Genomic DNA, 15,417 nt, shown 5'->3' with positions numbered 1-15,417 from the left:
GGAAGGAGGACTGGTCCATGTGGATGAAAATGAGAAGATAGATGTGGTCATTCTGATTAGTCCCATGCTAAAGCTGTTCAGCATATGTATGTGTGAACCTTTTGCCTTTTTGACATTATCAACAGATGCTATAGAGTGCTTCTGAAATATGCATCTGCAGTAGCACTCAACAGAAGGTGACAATCTCAAACTGCTCCCTAAATTACATATAATGAACTTTCCTATTAAAAAAGACTTAACAAAAGGAGGCAGCTGGCTTAGGGAGAAGGTGGCAGATGAAGAGAGCACAATTCAAAGAAGTGTTCACACATTAAGGAAGTAATTTTAACAGGCTTTCCCCAGACTGTAAGTGGGAATGGAATTATACATTGCATGTAAATGTCAAGTGACAATAATATCTTCTGAGTTAAATCAACCTTGCAACCTCTTTCCTATTTTTCTTCAGATGAATAAAGTTTAACTTGTGATTTCCTTACTAATCATCTTAGTAAGCAGTGGGTGAGTAGACATTTACTGCATGGGTAGATTAATGTGACATTTTCAAAAGACTTCAGTTTTTGAAGTTTATTACTTGTGGGTGTGGATCTAATTCACAGCTGTTTTTGAGGGAATTAGGTGTGCCATAACTCATTCAAATTCTATATTTTCTTGGTATTTTTATATTTTATCTATGCTTTGTTAGAGGTGTGTAGTCTGGTCTGATGTCTCACGGTAATCAAGGCTTCTCTGCTGAATATAGTTTTGTATACAGACTTGGCCTAATCACTCTTATAGAAAAACAGATTTTAAATGGAACAAAATGCAAAAACATATCAGTATAAAGGAGAGGAAATTCTCTCAAATTGTGCATGTTAGCCACACAAATCTCAACCATAGTTCTATGGTTCTGAATTTAATTTATTTTAATAACTCCTGACTAATAGTTATGTCATAGTTTACCAGTTCTGGTTAAGTTGAAACAGAGGCAACCTTTTACGTCTTATCTGGTTACAGAACATTTCCACATTCAGTTTCAATTTATATTCCTGTTTTTTTCAAAACTACCCTTTGAGAAGCCATGAGGCCCCTCAAGAAGGAGGCCCCCCTCCTTCTTTCCTACTATGGACAAAGATAACAGCATTATATAAAAAACATGCTGAGAGGCCATCATCTGTGGTGTACTGTAAGCCATCAAACAATTCCTGTTTCCTCTCAAAATCATAAATATTTGTGTGTGTATGAGAGACCTAGGCAATACAGAGTTGCATTGCTTTTTTTTTTTTTTTTTTTTTTTGCACAGAGATATGCATTTTCCACATGATAAGAAAGTAGCAGCTCCTTGTAATATGACAACTTTTTATATGAATTTTGTGGTAAGTGAAATTTCAGCAATGGAAAGATTTAGCTCTGTCACTTACCAGCATTCAAGCAGCAGAATGAATGCCACATACCAGCAATTCATGCCAAAAAGACGAGATTGCCAATTCACATAAGAGGTTTTATGCAAAGGAAGCCTGCTAGAGGCAGAAAGAAATGCTGGTTTTCATTACACTTAAAGTTTGTGTGCAGTCTTTGCCTTTGCCTTGTCTGTGTAAGAGGATTATGTGGGTTGGGTTTTTTTGTGTTGGGGTTTTGGGGTTTTTTTCAGTCATTTTGAGGAATTATGGGCTCTGAAAGCAGTAGCTTTAGTACTGTGGCATGGTTAGCACTTCAAGTGCTGCATCAATATGTGATTCATAGTGAATTGGATGTTTGCTTGGGGAACATCACCTGACCTTTGCTTGCACGAGACACTGCTTTTCTAGATTCCTTTAGTTTAACCTTGATTGTTTTCTGTCTGTCACTTCTCTTCAGAAACTGGAAAATATCCAAAGCTCATGGAAGTATTTGCATTTGCAAAAATTAATTTTGGAGATGATACTCATATCAATTTCAAGTAACCTTCACATTTCTGAGAATCTTACAGATCAGTGTTTCTGATTTTAAAACACCAACCTTTCTTATGTCAGCTGTATATAATGAATCTGAATTGTCTTTGTTTTAATTCATTTATGTGTATGAACCAGTGTCAGCTCTGTTTTAAGAGACTTCACTGCTTTGTTCACAGTGGTGCAAAATGCGGAGTTGCTGCCAGCCAGATTTGTCTCAAAGGCTGCCTATAAAACTGGATTGTTTTCCCACCCTGAGCTTGCTGCTCAGCTGCAGTACAGCCAATGCCCCAGCTGGTTAGGAAAAGAGCAGCCGTGCTCTGTCTGGGGCTACTGATAACCTTCTCTAAATTCTGAAGTCAGGAATGCCAAGGGTTGTAGAAGCAGAAATACCAAAATTTAGATTGGGAGGCTGTGTGGGTTCAGAGGAAAAAAAATGTTTTTAAGCATCTAATCAAAATACTGGGCATTGAAAAACCAGACATATTTTGGCATTTTTCCTCCCCCATCTGTTTCATTTTGGGTTGGTAATGTTAACATTTAAGTGCTTGATGAGTGTTCGTTTGTGTCTGCATGAAGCTGTTGCAGTTGGTTGTGGAAGCTTAGTTTGGATTCTTTGGGGTTTTTTATGTGTGTGAATGTAGCTATGACCACTGAACTGTGCTGAAGTAAGACAGTGATGGATTGTCTTGGAGTGAGGGGATTATCTTGGTCTTACCCTCCTGTTTGATGTATGTTCTGTTGCTTTCCCTTCTACTAGGGCTCCTGCACACTGCAGCTTGCTCATGGGGCTTTGTGTGCACTGCAGAGAGCAGGTCCCTGAGCTTTGGTGGGCACTTCAGTGGTCACTTGGCTTAGCTGAGCACTTTGTGCACAGCAGCAGGACCCCATGTGCAGTGAGGGTCTGGGGTGAGACCTGTGCATGCTACAGCCCTTGGCCACTTTCGGAGGTGGCTGCCATGCTGTGTCCCAGGTCACGGCCGTGTCCAGCCAGCACACTGCCGATGTACCATGTGCCTCCTGTTTCCTGAAGTGCCACAAGTCTTGTCCCTGCAACTGGATTTCAGCTCAGATGTAGCTGCACCAGACTCAGAAACTATGGTTGCTTAAGCCCAGAGCCAATACAGCTACATTTAATGAAACATTACAGTGATTAAATAAGCTCTGATGAGGGCTTGTTAGCTCTGAGCTAGGCTGCCTCTACTTTGGGACAGAGCAGTAATGTTTCTGAGAATTTTGAAGATCTTGGGTGAAAAGGGCTTGTTTTCCTATCTTACTGATTTTTTTTTTCTGAAAAGTCTTTCCAACCCATTTCCTGTTTTCCCTTAGATGGAGGAAATTCTACATAATTACTGCATTTACTTTAATGAAGGCACTCCTTGAATGAGCTTCTCTAAGATGAGAAATATAATTGGTTCATTAACAGAAGCAATGTTTTTCTTGAGAAAAACCTAATGGTATTATTTACTGCTGGCTCATAACACTCATGCCTTTTATTAGAGACAGACTTGCACTTCACACTAAAATATTTGTTTTTCACCTGTCAGTGCAATTTAAAATATGAGAAGAATGGGGTTTTGGCAAGAGAAAGCATTAATACAGTTGATTTGTAAATAAAAACTGCGTGGATTATCTCTGTAGAATTCATAATGTGCCAGTAATACAGAAGAAATTTTGCTTAAAAAAGATCTAACAATTTAGAAATTAGAACTTGAACTTGTTGGAATAATAAAAAAAAATATTTTGCTGATAGTAATTTCCAGGGGAAATCATACATAAAGCAGCCTGTGAGTCTTTTATAGAATGGTAAAGACTCATTAAAAGTCTTGAAATGAAATTCTTCATTTTAAATACTGGTTTTACAAAGTATTCCGCAAGATCAAATAATAGCAATTACAAAGCCTTAACAAATATTTTGCTGTTCCTTCTAAGGGAAAACATTTCAGGAAAGTTTTTCCCAAATTCCAATCAAGTTCTGAGAGGACAAATTGGGTAGAAGAAGGACAGCACTAAAACTCTTAGTTTTAAATATTCCCAGCCCTCACATCTCTCATTCTGAAGAAGGCAAGGTCAGCAGCAGCTCGGGGCACTGAACCAGGCTCTATTGTGTGATGCAGACATGTCCATGCTTCCAGAGGCAAGAAACATTTTGTTAGTCATAGGAAAATTCTTTCCCATTAAAATTAGTTGTAAATGTTGTTTTCAGCCTTAGTTTCATCATATGTTAAAATCCACTGGGAAGAGAGTGATATGTGAGTGTGTGAGTGTGTGTGTATTTATAAGTATGTATTTTATATATATTGTAAATATATATATATATATATATATATATATATATATTTAGGAAAACATGGGGAAGGTTTTTTTATTTACTTTATGAGAGATTAGTCAGATTTCTTTGAGAAGATTACGTATGCCTTTTGCTCACATTGAAAATACACAGGTGTGGTTGTTTTACCTTTTTCTTGGCAAACAAGTTGATTTATGAAGTTTTCCCCCCTATCTCCACCGTACTACAACTTGCTACTCCCTTAATTGTACTGGTACAACTGTGAATATCCTCACTCCAGGTTCCATTACTGGAATGGCATGGGTTTGGGTTTGGAGGACAGATTGCTATTTTTAGCTTGAATTGTTTCATTAATCCAATTTATAGTGTGACCCTATGAAAGACTATATTATCCTGGCTGATGGGCAGCAGAGGAGGAATGTAACAGCAACATCAGGGATGAGTGAGTGCCTGGGGAAATGACCTGTGAAACTCATTTTGTTGCCAAAGAAAATGTATGTGAACCTCAGCCTTGCTGTTTTCTTGCTGCTTGTCTGTCAACATAACTTGTGTTTCTGTTCTTCTTGGGCTTGTGTTGTACTAGTGTTGTGGAATGCTGATTTTGTCATTTGCTGAAGAGAGAACTGTAATTCTGGATGGATATCACAGTAATGCCAATTGAATTGTGATAGTGCAGAGCTTGAGTTGCTTCTCAAAACTATTGCATCTTGTAAATGCTTTATCCTCCTTTCAGTGCTTCTGCTTACTAGTTATATTGTCTCTGTTAACTTTAAATTGGTCTTTCTGCGAAATGAAGTAGGCATTTATTGGTAAAATAAAGATTATCCTCACCATGACCTAGGAATTTAGTAAGGAGAAAAGAGATGCTGGTCAAGGCCTGGTCTCTTGTCAGAAGGGTGGGAAATAGTCTGGGAATGGTACAGGCCTTAGTGTTTAGTCAAGCAAAATGCCATTTTTCTTTAGGAAAATTGTGTGCATACTACCCGTCTTCATGTCTTGGTGCTGCACGTGGCATCAAGTATAGAGCTTACAATAGCAAAAAATATGCACACATCTATAAAACTATTTTTCTGGTTTGTAGTAAATGTTTACTTCTATGAGAGTTTAGTTTGTGTCTTTGTATTGCTTGTGTGCCTCAGCCTAAATTAAACCATCTCCATTTGTGTTGAATAATATTTTACTTTGGATTTTATACAGCAAAACGAGTCAGCACATGTTGGAGTGTTTTGCTACATCACATTCTGTGTGAGAACCTGTTTATTTTATTAGCTCACATAGTGTCATTTGGTGTTCAGAGATAATACCATTCTTTACATTGCAGTCTGTATGGGTACCATGGTTGATATACCTGGTTAAATAGATCATTGCTACTGCTCTCTGGTCTAAACTGGGATCTTTTTAGCTTTTTAGTCTTCCCCTGGTAGTCTGGAGAAAAAAAAATACTGTAAGGAAGTTGCTTTCAAAAGCACTGTTGGCCTTGTTCTGCTGGCGATAGAGTTTAAGGGAGTTTCAGGTTGAGGCAAAGTGTTGTGATTATTATAAAATAATACAGTTCATTTGAAAAGTGGTTAGTAATGTCAAGTACCTCAGTTTCCCTGTGCCCACTCTGAACTGATTGCTTTCAGAATGTGTGCAACACCCACTCACTGGAAATACTGGCCCCCTGAGATGTTTCAAGCTGGGTGTTCAGACCATGCATGGTCTGTTTCCATTGAAATTCTGGTTCTCTACAATGTAATGTACTTGGGTTTCTTTTCCACGGGATTGGTAGGAGTCTCCTGGGCCACTGACTCTGTTCCTATTTCAAACAGTCATAGCCTACAGGGAAATGGTTTGTAATACAGGACAAGGGCTTTTTCATCAGGCATAGTTTGTAATCTAACAGACATACTCTTGGCTCAACTGACTTTAAAAAAAAAAAGAAACCTAAGCAAAGAGAAACAGATAATTGAAGATTTTTTTTCCCATCAGTTGGCAGATAAAGGAAATGTTTAAATCCAGACTAAAAAGCACACCCCTTTGTTTTCTAAAATACAACCTCAGAAGACTTTACTCAGGAACAGGAAGGTGCTTGACCTAAATTCAAGTATTGCAGTTTAATTTGCAGTTTCTTAACAGAAGCCCAATAGAAAATAAGATGTAACTCTAAAAATCACTCACAAGTGATAGTTCTGGTGCTACCTGTGTTCTTGTTCTCTGTGCTTGTCTTTCCTTTACAAGTACTGGTAGTCCTGCCTCACACTCTCCTCTCAATTTTACTCCTCCTACTTAGATTTTTTCTTTGGTAGAATGCTGGAAAGTCACATTGCAATTCCTTCTTTCCTTGAGAGGACTTGAACTTGAACTCACTTAAACCATCTTTCAGAAAAATGGCTTAGAGATGAGGTTGTCAAATATTGAAGAATGTAATGGAAACCCAGAATGGCTGAGTTTGGAAGGGACCTCTGGAGGTCATCTTCCCCAGTCCTCCACTCAAGCCAGCCCACTCATCTGGTGTAGGTTTCTCTTTCTGTCACTCATGTAATTTCATTTTGTGAGTCTGGTATGTAGGTGGAAGTATTGGTTTCTAAAATGCATGCTCAGTCTCTAACTCTGTGTGTGTGAAAACTTTCTATGCAGAAAGAGTGGCTTTGTTAGTGGACACTGAGGGAAATAGAGCTTCAAATTCTCTAAAGCTTAGTTAAGGCATTTCCTGAAGTTGGAGATTTCATTATGACTAGCTTCAGCAGTAAGTAGCTTCTGACTGTTGCATGGAGGGAAATTTTGCAATTACTGCCCCACATTCCTCTTTACTCCACCAATTGCCATTCCCTGTATGGTTGTTGCTCCTCTTATCATCAGTAATTTTTCTTCTCTTATGAATTGCAGTGGTTAGTGCCTCATCCAGACAGCTCCATGAAGATTTTTTGGGTGTTCTACTTTCAACCATTTCTCTGTGTTAAGAAACCTGCATTTGGGAGATGAATTTGATTTTCTCCATTTTTTTGCTGTTCCTTTGTATGGCTTCTCATTTCCTTTAGTTTAGAATTTTCTGTATTTCTGTTTAGAATTTTCTGTAAGCTGCTCTTTCTGCAGCCTAATAAGTAAAGTATGTTGCAGATCAGGGAAATGAGATTTTGAGAGAAATCTTTGATGAAAGTTTTTTGAGGAGCTGACCATGTATCTGCAGGAGAAAAAGTGACCATGTGCCCTCAGTGCTGCAAAAGCAGTCAGTCTCCTGCTTAAGTTCCTCTTGGTCTGTATAGTCTGGAGTGCTGTGGCAAGCTTCACTCCTGTGTAGATGGAGGGAGGAGATGAGACAGTGCTCTCCTACATAGGTTTGTGTCCTCTCACTGCTGAGCATCACTAGTGTCTCCTCCAAGTGTGTTGTCAATCTGTTCTTAAAGAGTGTGGGTTGGTTAAGAGTTTTTTTCAAGATCTACTGTCCAACTTGAATTATCAACATCTTTGAGTAGACCCAGTAGAACTGGGGATGCAGAGGGTAGTCTTAACACTTTTGGATCTATAAATGAAGACTTACTAAAAATGACAGCAAAAATACTTTGTTTTATCTTGAATTTGGACTGTATTTTTTCCTCCAAAAAGTAGAACTAAATCAGGGAGTCAGAGAGCTTGTGTTCCTCTGCTGTCAGCAGTAACGAAACCTGCTGGCAAAAAGTGTGTATTTTATCTGCTGCTGGGGCATAGGAAGACAACTGCCTACTACCACTGTTGCTAATGGCTCAAGTGATGGGTTTTAAAAGTCTGAAATCTACTGTCAAAATTTCCAGGTGATGGTATACCATTCCTCTTCTGCTTTGAATCATGGGAAAATCACCATGTAGCCTTGAATTTCAAAACAAACAAATACACTGTGCCAGAGGTAGAATTGACATGTCCTGCTTTCTTTAAATTGAAATTTTGACTTTTGTTAGCAAATAATATAAAGATATGAAAGTATGTATGTATGTATGTATTCATCTTAATCCACATTGTCTGTGCTTAAGCATTCATTTTAAGTACATTTCTAAGTTTGGAGCCTTCCTGTAATTTCATGGTATTCCAGGCTATTTTGTGTTTAAGATAGTCTGCAGTGGAAGCAAATGCTTATTTAGATTGGTGTCTAATGGCTGCAGCACAGCTGTAATACCCTAAATAACAAATACTGATGTGGTAACTTTTGCACAGAAAGAGGTAGTTGTGAAAAATCTTCAGAAATTCTGCTAACTTGTGGATATATACAGGAAACTAAAGTAAATATGAACTCAGATGTTAGGAAATGCAAGTTTTGGATAAATTTTAGATGAGTGTTACTATAGGATGTATTAAAGCAGTGCTGACTGGACTCTGTTGTTGCAACTTCTGTTTTAACACTGTGAGTTCATGATACATAACTTAGTCCTGACTGATTATGGTTTAAATCAGCATTAAGGCACCTAAGCATGATTGGTCTCTTCAGAAGTGAGAAATTGAACACTTGCTAGTCACTTTATGCAACTTTGTTCTTTAATATTTAGGGAGACTTTCCAGAATAATATCCCTGTTTCCATTATAATTAGAGATCATAAAGTTGTACGAGCTGGAATTCATAACTGCAAACTGCATATTCAGCCAGCTAATTTTAACATGATCCACATGGGCCTTTGAAAATGAAATTATGGCCTTGAACTGGGCTTTCTGTGAGTAAAAAATGTAATATTGCAAAATGTATAATCTCTGAGTGGTAAGGGAAATGACTTGTGAAGAAATGGTTACTAAACTCAACATATTTAGCCTAGATAAGAAGGAGACTACAATATGCACTTCAATGGTATTTTGTGGCAGTAGCAAAAAGCATATGCAGACAGTTTGGAATGCATTCCTTAGATATGAATTAGAAATAAGATTAGGATAACTTTTGATTAGATAATAGAAAGGCACTCATCCAGCACTTGCAAAGTGTTTGATTTTGGTGTTAAGCTAGGTTGTTGGTCTGCAGAGTGCAAGGTTTGAGTACTTTGGAGAGTTGTCTGGCTTTGTAGCTGGAGTCTGGCTGGAGGGAATTCAGCAGTCAGTGTGCTCGTGGTCAGCTGAAAGGGAGTCGGTGCCTTGAATCTCTTTACCATGGATCTCCACTGTCACCCTCACCTATGAAACAAAAGCAGCAGCAGGGCTTGCAGAGTGAATAACAGACAATGCCTTTGGAATATTTCAAAAGCCTGATGTAATTATTACATTTTAATTATTTTTGATACTGTAGTGCTGCTAAACCAGTGGTTGGTGGGATTTGTGAGAATGTTTTGTGGGATGGTGTTGAGGAGAGAAAAGCCTTTTCTAATTTCTTGTTCCTCAGTAAGATCAGGTCAACTGGTGTGTTCTGATTAGCCCATGGTAGAGTCTGTTGTAAAGAAACCTTGAAGGTGCTGGGATCCCTGCCTTGGTGAGCTGTAAAACTTCATACCCCCATACAGTCACTCACAGTTTCTTATCATGTGCACCCAAGCTCTGCCCTTCATCTGCTCCCTGCTAGTGTGGGGCAGAAATGCTCGTGGTTCTTCAGGGGAAGAGGAAGCAGAGGAGCCTTGCACAGCAGGTTATTCTGTGTGTAATGTAGAACAATGAGAGTTTTTAAAAGGCAAATAGAATAGCTTGTAATGTAAGTTTTCTTTTAAATCTTGTTTAAGACATAGGGAGGTAAGTGGCTGGATACAACATTAGATATTTACTCTTAGCTCGCAGCACCCTATGGATTGAACTTCAGACAGAAAATGGACTGTAGTGTCTGTCAATGGGCAGAAATAGGGTATGGACAACAACTGACCTGTACACAGTCCTTCAGATCCATCTGTATGTCCATAGTGCCTCCAAGGGCAGGATATGATTGTGTGTTAGTAACATGTTCAGCAATTTCCCAGGATGTGTGTAACGTGTGAAGGAACAGCATCAGGGAAACAGCAGGGAACAGTATTGAGACTTAAAGCAGACTGGTGGATGGGTGCAATGGTCAGTACAGGAAAAATGTGGAGTAGGATGTATTTGGAGATAATGTCCCTCTTGCCGAGATGTGTTTCGCCTCTTTGAGCTTTATTTTAATACATCTCTCAAGTTGCATGCAACGTTATTACTCTTCACCTGAAGTTATTTTTATACTATTAGGAAAGACAGTATTTGTACAGCTCTCTTGGCATTTAGCAATGCACTTCTTTTCCCCTAAAAAAAAATTTAAAATATTTAGGCTACTGTCGTTTCTTTGAATATGATTCATTTTGGCCATGGGAGGAGAATGACAGTTATTTGCTACACAAACCTTCCTGTGATTCATGGAGTGTCCTTTGTGTCAGCCTTGAAGGAGGCACTTCATATGCTTCCTAGCAGGAAGGAAAAATAGTGTGATCATAGTTACCAGATAGGACATGGAAACTGGGTGGGAGGGAAAGGAAAGGGGAGAGGGAAATGCTGATTATTCAGAAGAAAGTTGCAGGAATGCCAAGATTTTGTCTGCAGTATCCATTCATCTACTTAATGAAAAATGGATACATACCAAGCCTATATATATAATTAAGGGAAATGTCACAACTGTAATTGTCATGTTCACAAAATAGCATAGCTTATTATGTAACTTCTTTTGTGTAAATATATCTTAGCACTTTTCCTTTGTCTCCTTGATCCATCACTGTTTCAATATGGTGTGATGTTTCTGTCTCTGAGAGGCGGGTTTCAGATTTTGCTCCCAAACTGATGGCCATATACAATTGTGTCAGCTTTCTGCAGAGATAGGTTTTTATATTCTAACATAATAATATAGTTAGCAACTTAAGCAATGTGCCAGCTTGCCAGATCAGAAGACAATTTTCCTTTCTTCACAAAAAAAAAAGTAATTTGAAAAGCTGTACTACAATTTTCTTCCTAAAAGCAGCACAGATTGGCTACTTAAGTGCTTTTAAAGAATGCTCCATCAACTGACGACCCTTAGTGCTGCATGGCAGACTTTGGGGCTCTTTCACAGGGTCTAGCTGCTTCCAGCTGTGTTCTCTATGCCTGGAAACTACAGGATAGGAATAAATGGGAGTAGCAGAAGTGGAAACATAGGTTTCCTAACTTCCTGATTTCCTGCATGGATTCAGGGCTTGTGGCTGGCTGTCCTCCTGCAGTTGGCAGCATTTGGTGTGGTACATGCAGCTGGGTCAGGAATATACAGCTGTGGCTGTTCAGCCTTGTAGCATCTACACAGGGCCCTTATCTAAGCAGATGCACAGCAGCGTGAGAATGGGAAAGCAGAGGTGTAGAGATGAAAGGAGTGGAATTAGGAGGCGTGCAGAAGAGAATAAAAGTAGATATGAATTACTAATCACATGACCTGTGTTAATTGATTTTTCCTGGTTATTAGAATTTTACTGCTTGAATCACAAATGCTATCCATTCTTCCATTATTTCCTGTGTTATAAAATGCTAGCTTTGTTTTGATTTTCCTGTAGCTGTGTTTATTGGGGATAAGAGGTCTAATTATAGCTGTGAACTATACTGTACTGCGAGGGCAGTTAAGTTTCTTCTGACTATTTCTGAGGCAATGTGATGAGTCATGAAATACAACTTTTGCAGAAAATATCCTGATTGCCTAATGACTAGGTGTTGGTAGATGAAATTACACATACTCTCTCTTGTTCACATGAAACCAGGGAAGTGTCTTTCTGAGTAAGCTGTTTTTTCAAGTTACCCAAGAAATGTCAAAGATTACAGTTGCAAAATGAGAAAAAAAGTGTATGTTTGAGTAGCTTGAAAACACCTGCTGAGACTTACAAATGCATTAGATATTCACGGCATGAATACTTGTAAAAAAAACATTTGTGAAGAAAAAATGCTGTCTGAAAATAATACAATTGGTCACTCATGTTCCACGTATTTTATTTTGCAGATGATGAAGAAGATGTTAACAATATGGAAAAAGTCATGTTAGAATATGCTACAATGGACAGAGAACTTAATCATTATATAAAAGCATTTGAAGAAACCATAAATCAGGTAAATTATCTCTTTTCATTTAGTTATTAAAACATACCCTTATTTAAATATTATCTTTCAAAAGACATGAATGTTACATTTAAACAATACACAATTGGAAAGACAGCTCTTTGGCAGGTATAAAATACTGAAGTTGCCAGTACAACTCAACTTTTTTTCCCAGTTTCTACAGGGTGGCCGAGTTTTTAACTTCCCCCCACCAAACCCGCAGCATTAGGACTATGGGTAGTGCTTTGGGAAGGATTGAGGACACTCTAGTATGGACAGTGCACTCTCAGGTGATACCAGCTCTGTATTGCTGAAGACGGGAGTGCACCAGTTGGTTTGAGGAACAAACGGAGCCACTGGCTGTGGCTGCAGAGAACCGAGGTTTTAAATCTGCTTCCCACTGCCTTCCTGCCACCTGAGCTGGCTGCTGCGTGTGGAGGGTGAGCTGGCAGATTGCTCGCTCTATGAACCACGGCCTCGCTCTGCCCCTGGACAAAGGACGGACAAAGGACGGACTAACTCCGGGCGCGGTGGCAGCGCTGAGAGCGGCCGCCAGGGGGCGCCGCGTCCGCGCGTTGCCCGTCCTGGGCTCGGCGCGTTCCCGGCCCGGGCTCGGCGCGTTCCCGGCCCGGCGGGAGCGCGCAGCGGCTCCGCGGCAGGGCCGGGCCGGGGCAGGTCCAGCTCCAGGGCGGCCGAACCTCAGTTTCAGGGCACGTCGGTGCCGGCAGAACTCAGCTCCCTGCAGCGTGTGTCTCACAGAGACTTCTCGCTGTCGGTTTTCTGTGGGTTTCTCTAGAACAGGCAAAAGCACATCCCTGATTTCCCTTCAAGGTGGGAAGTCGGTCTTTCAAAATGTTAAGTCAGTGGAGCTTTTCAATTAAACCCGCCTTGCTATTTTCTTGCTATTGCTTTTGGTTCTTCTAAAAGCAGTAAAAGGAGAGCAGAGCAATGCATTTCCCACTAGTTCTGTTGAGATGCTTGCATGGTTGTTCTCTTTTAGAAAGGTTTTCCTTTAATTTTTTTAAAATTGTCTGATCAAATGCTTGACTTAAAAATCTTCATTCAGATATATAAATATAGATATTTAAAAGGAGTTCAAAACTATGTCTACATCGGCAAGTGTTAGACGGCAGTAGATACCAGGCACTGTTCCCCATGTAGTCTTTAAATATACATTTCATTTCAGATGTCACCATAATTGCAGACCTCCTACTTTATATTGGATGGTTCAGAACTTTTTCCTTTTATTTGGACTATTCATGATTTTTAAAGCTTTCCTAGTAAATTGTAACACAGTCCTCATTGTTAGAGACTAATGATATATATCCAGACTTGAGCAAAACACAGTTGGTTTATATTTTGATTATAAGCCAATTGATAATTGATGTGTTATTGTTATAATAGGAATTTCAAGTAATTTTAAACAATGACTTTTTAACTTCTTTCATTATTTCCATTTATCAGCATTTTTTTCAAGTTTAGGACTATAAAGAGCAAATCTGTGCCTTCACCAACAAAACACTCAAGTCCTGTTTACTTCAGATGCATCACTCATGATATTTTAAGTGGAGCACAGGTGCAACTGCTTCATTGAAGTGAAGGTATTTTTATTGGTTTTGGCAGAGCAGTGATACATTTGTGAATTTTAGGATTGAATTCAGCAGTATCTGTTGTGTGCATATCTGTGCTGGTGTGCAAAAAAATACACCTGGAAGGGTTCGTTTTCCTTCCGCCCTCTTTTTTTCCTCTAATGCAGCTTCTTTGTGTCATTAAAACAAGCTCATTTCCTGTTATTTCCTAAGGTGCTAAAAATGCTGCTCCAAGATATTTAACTTGTTTTAGAGTCTACATAGATTATAAATTTGGTAATGGCTAATCTGTTAGCCTCTAGCCACACTTCTCCTGTCTCTGCTTCCTACTTCACTCTAAGGAATTGTTTGTCCTTTTCCCTTCCAGCACTCAGAACAAATCTCTCTGAGTATAAAGAAATGTATATAACTTCTGCTGTAGAACAATCTGTTCTCTGAAAAATAACAGCTCATGCTTTATTTTGGAGGCTAGCTGCATGCCATGCCTCTGGAGCTGCACTGCCCATCTCCAGTTACCTGTCAGAGACAGCTTAAAATCTGCTTCTGGGAAACAGATCCTGTTGCTGAATTTAGGGCTGGACCTGGAAGTAGCTGTAGAATAGCTTGGGTTTAAAATAGCCTCTGCTGATTTGCTCCCTGGTTCCATCTGAATTCCTTACCTGAGGGCTTTCTCTGGGGAGTTGCAGCAGGTCATTAATTTTCACAAGCAGATTGTTCTTCATAGACCGGATTTGTCTCCAGCTGTAAAACACATTTTATCTGATTATTTTATAAGTTTGTATGTTGATGATTTTTCTGGTCTGTAGTTTCCTCATACAGCAGTGAATCTGAAAGTATATTATAGTCTGTGTTTCCCCTTCTAACCAGCTGCTTCTAGTGAAATATCCAACTGGAATTTAGCAAGATAAGAGACAGCAGCAGTTAAAATTCCTGATGTTTTATTTTATTATGTGTATCTTTAAATGGCATTAACAAAAAGCTGATATTGTACAACCAAAGGATTGTAATGTAAATAACTTGAAACCAGCATGAGATACAGTCACATGTTTTCTCAAAGCCAGTTTTTTTGTTGATTTAGTCTGCAGTAGGTGGAATGCAGAAGGTGAGACATACCAGCATCCTCTTCTGGTTGAATCAGCAGCCTGTTGAGCAAGAAGTGAGCAGTTGAATCACAGTGTTTCCAACAATAGGCTGTGGGAAATCCTTTGTCTGTGGAAACTCCCTGTGCCACTGGATTTTCTTGTACCTGTGTAATGACTGGACTTCTGTTGCTGCTTCTTCTTTCATTTTTAATGGGTATTTTAAAAAGAAATTAGACAATATTTGGGTCCTTACCATGCAAAGTTCAGACAGCACTCTTATTTTTAGTGTAACAATGAAAGACTGATGGAGCTGCAGTATCTCTTGCAGAAATTTTTTATACTCTTGAAATGGACTCAAATGATTGGAACCCAGGCTCAAGTGTTCCCTACTCTGATGGAGTTCTCAAGTGGCCAGAATGCCAGCATATTGTGTTGTCCTAAATACAGATTCTTTCATCCAGTGTGCCGGAAGACAATCCACACACAGAGTCAAGATAGTTGATTTTATTTCATGTCTGTGCACAGAACAGTTTCTAGGTGGTGAATCCATAAAGCTAACACATCTTCAATATACCAGGTACTCA

General features: G+C 39.1%; 1 protein-coding gene across 1 annotated transcript in view; it reads left to right on the top strand.

Moving 5' to 3' along the window:
• NSMCE2 (NSE2 (MMS21) homolog, SMC5-SMC6 complex SUMO ligase) overlaps positions 1 to 15,417 on the top strand; it is a gene marked incomplete at its 5' end in the record, with an annotated part of 126,006 nt that overhangs the window by 14,515 nt on the left and 96,074 nt on the right. Inside the window, 1 exon segment of the mRNA XM_084220714.1 lies at positions 12,068 to 12,174. Within this exon segment, the coding sequence (XP_084076840.1) occupies positions 12,068 to 12,174 (107 nt within the window).

Source organism: Fringilla coelebs, assembly GCF_963513975.1.
Source record: "Fringilla coelebs genome assembly, chromosome: 1".
NCBI lineage: Eukaryota > Metazoa > Chordata > Aves > Passeriformes > Fringillidae > Fringilla > Fringilla coelebs.
Note: the sequence above shows the minus strand (reverse complement) of the source record. Positions and strands in the feature narration are given on the sequence as shown.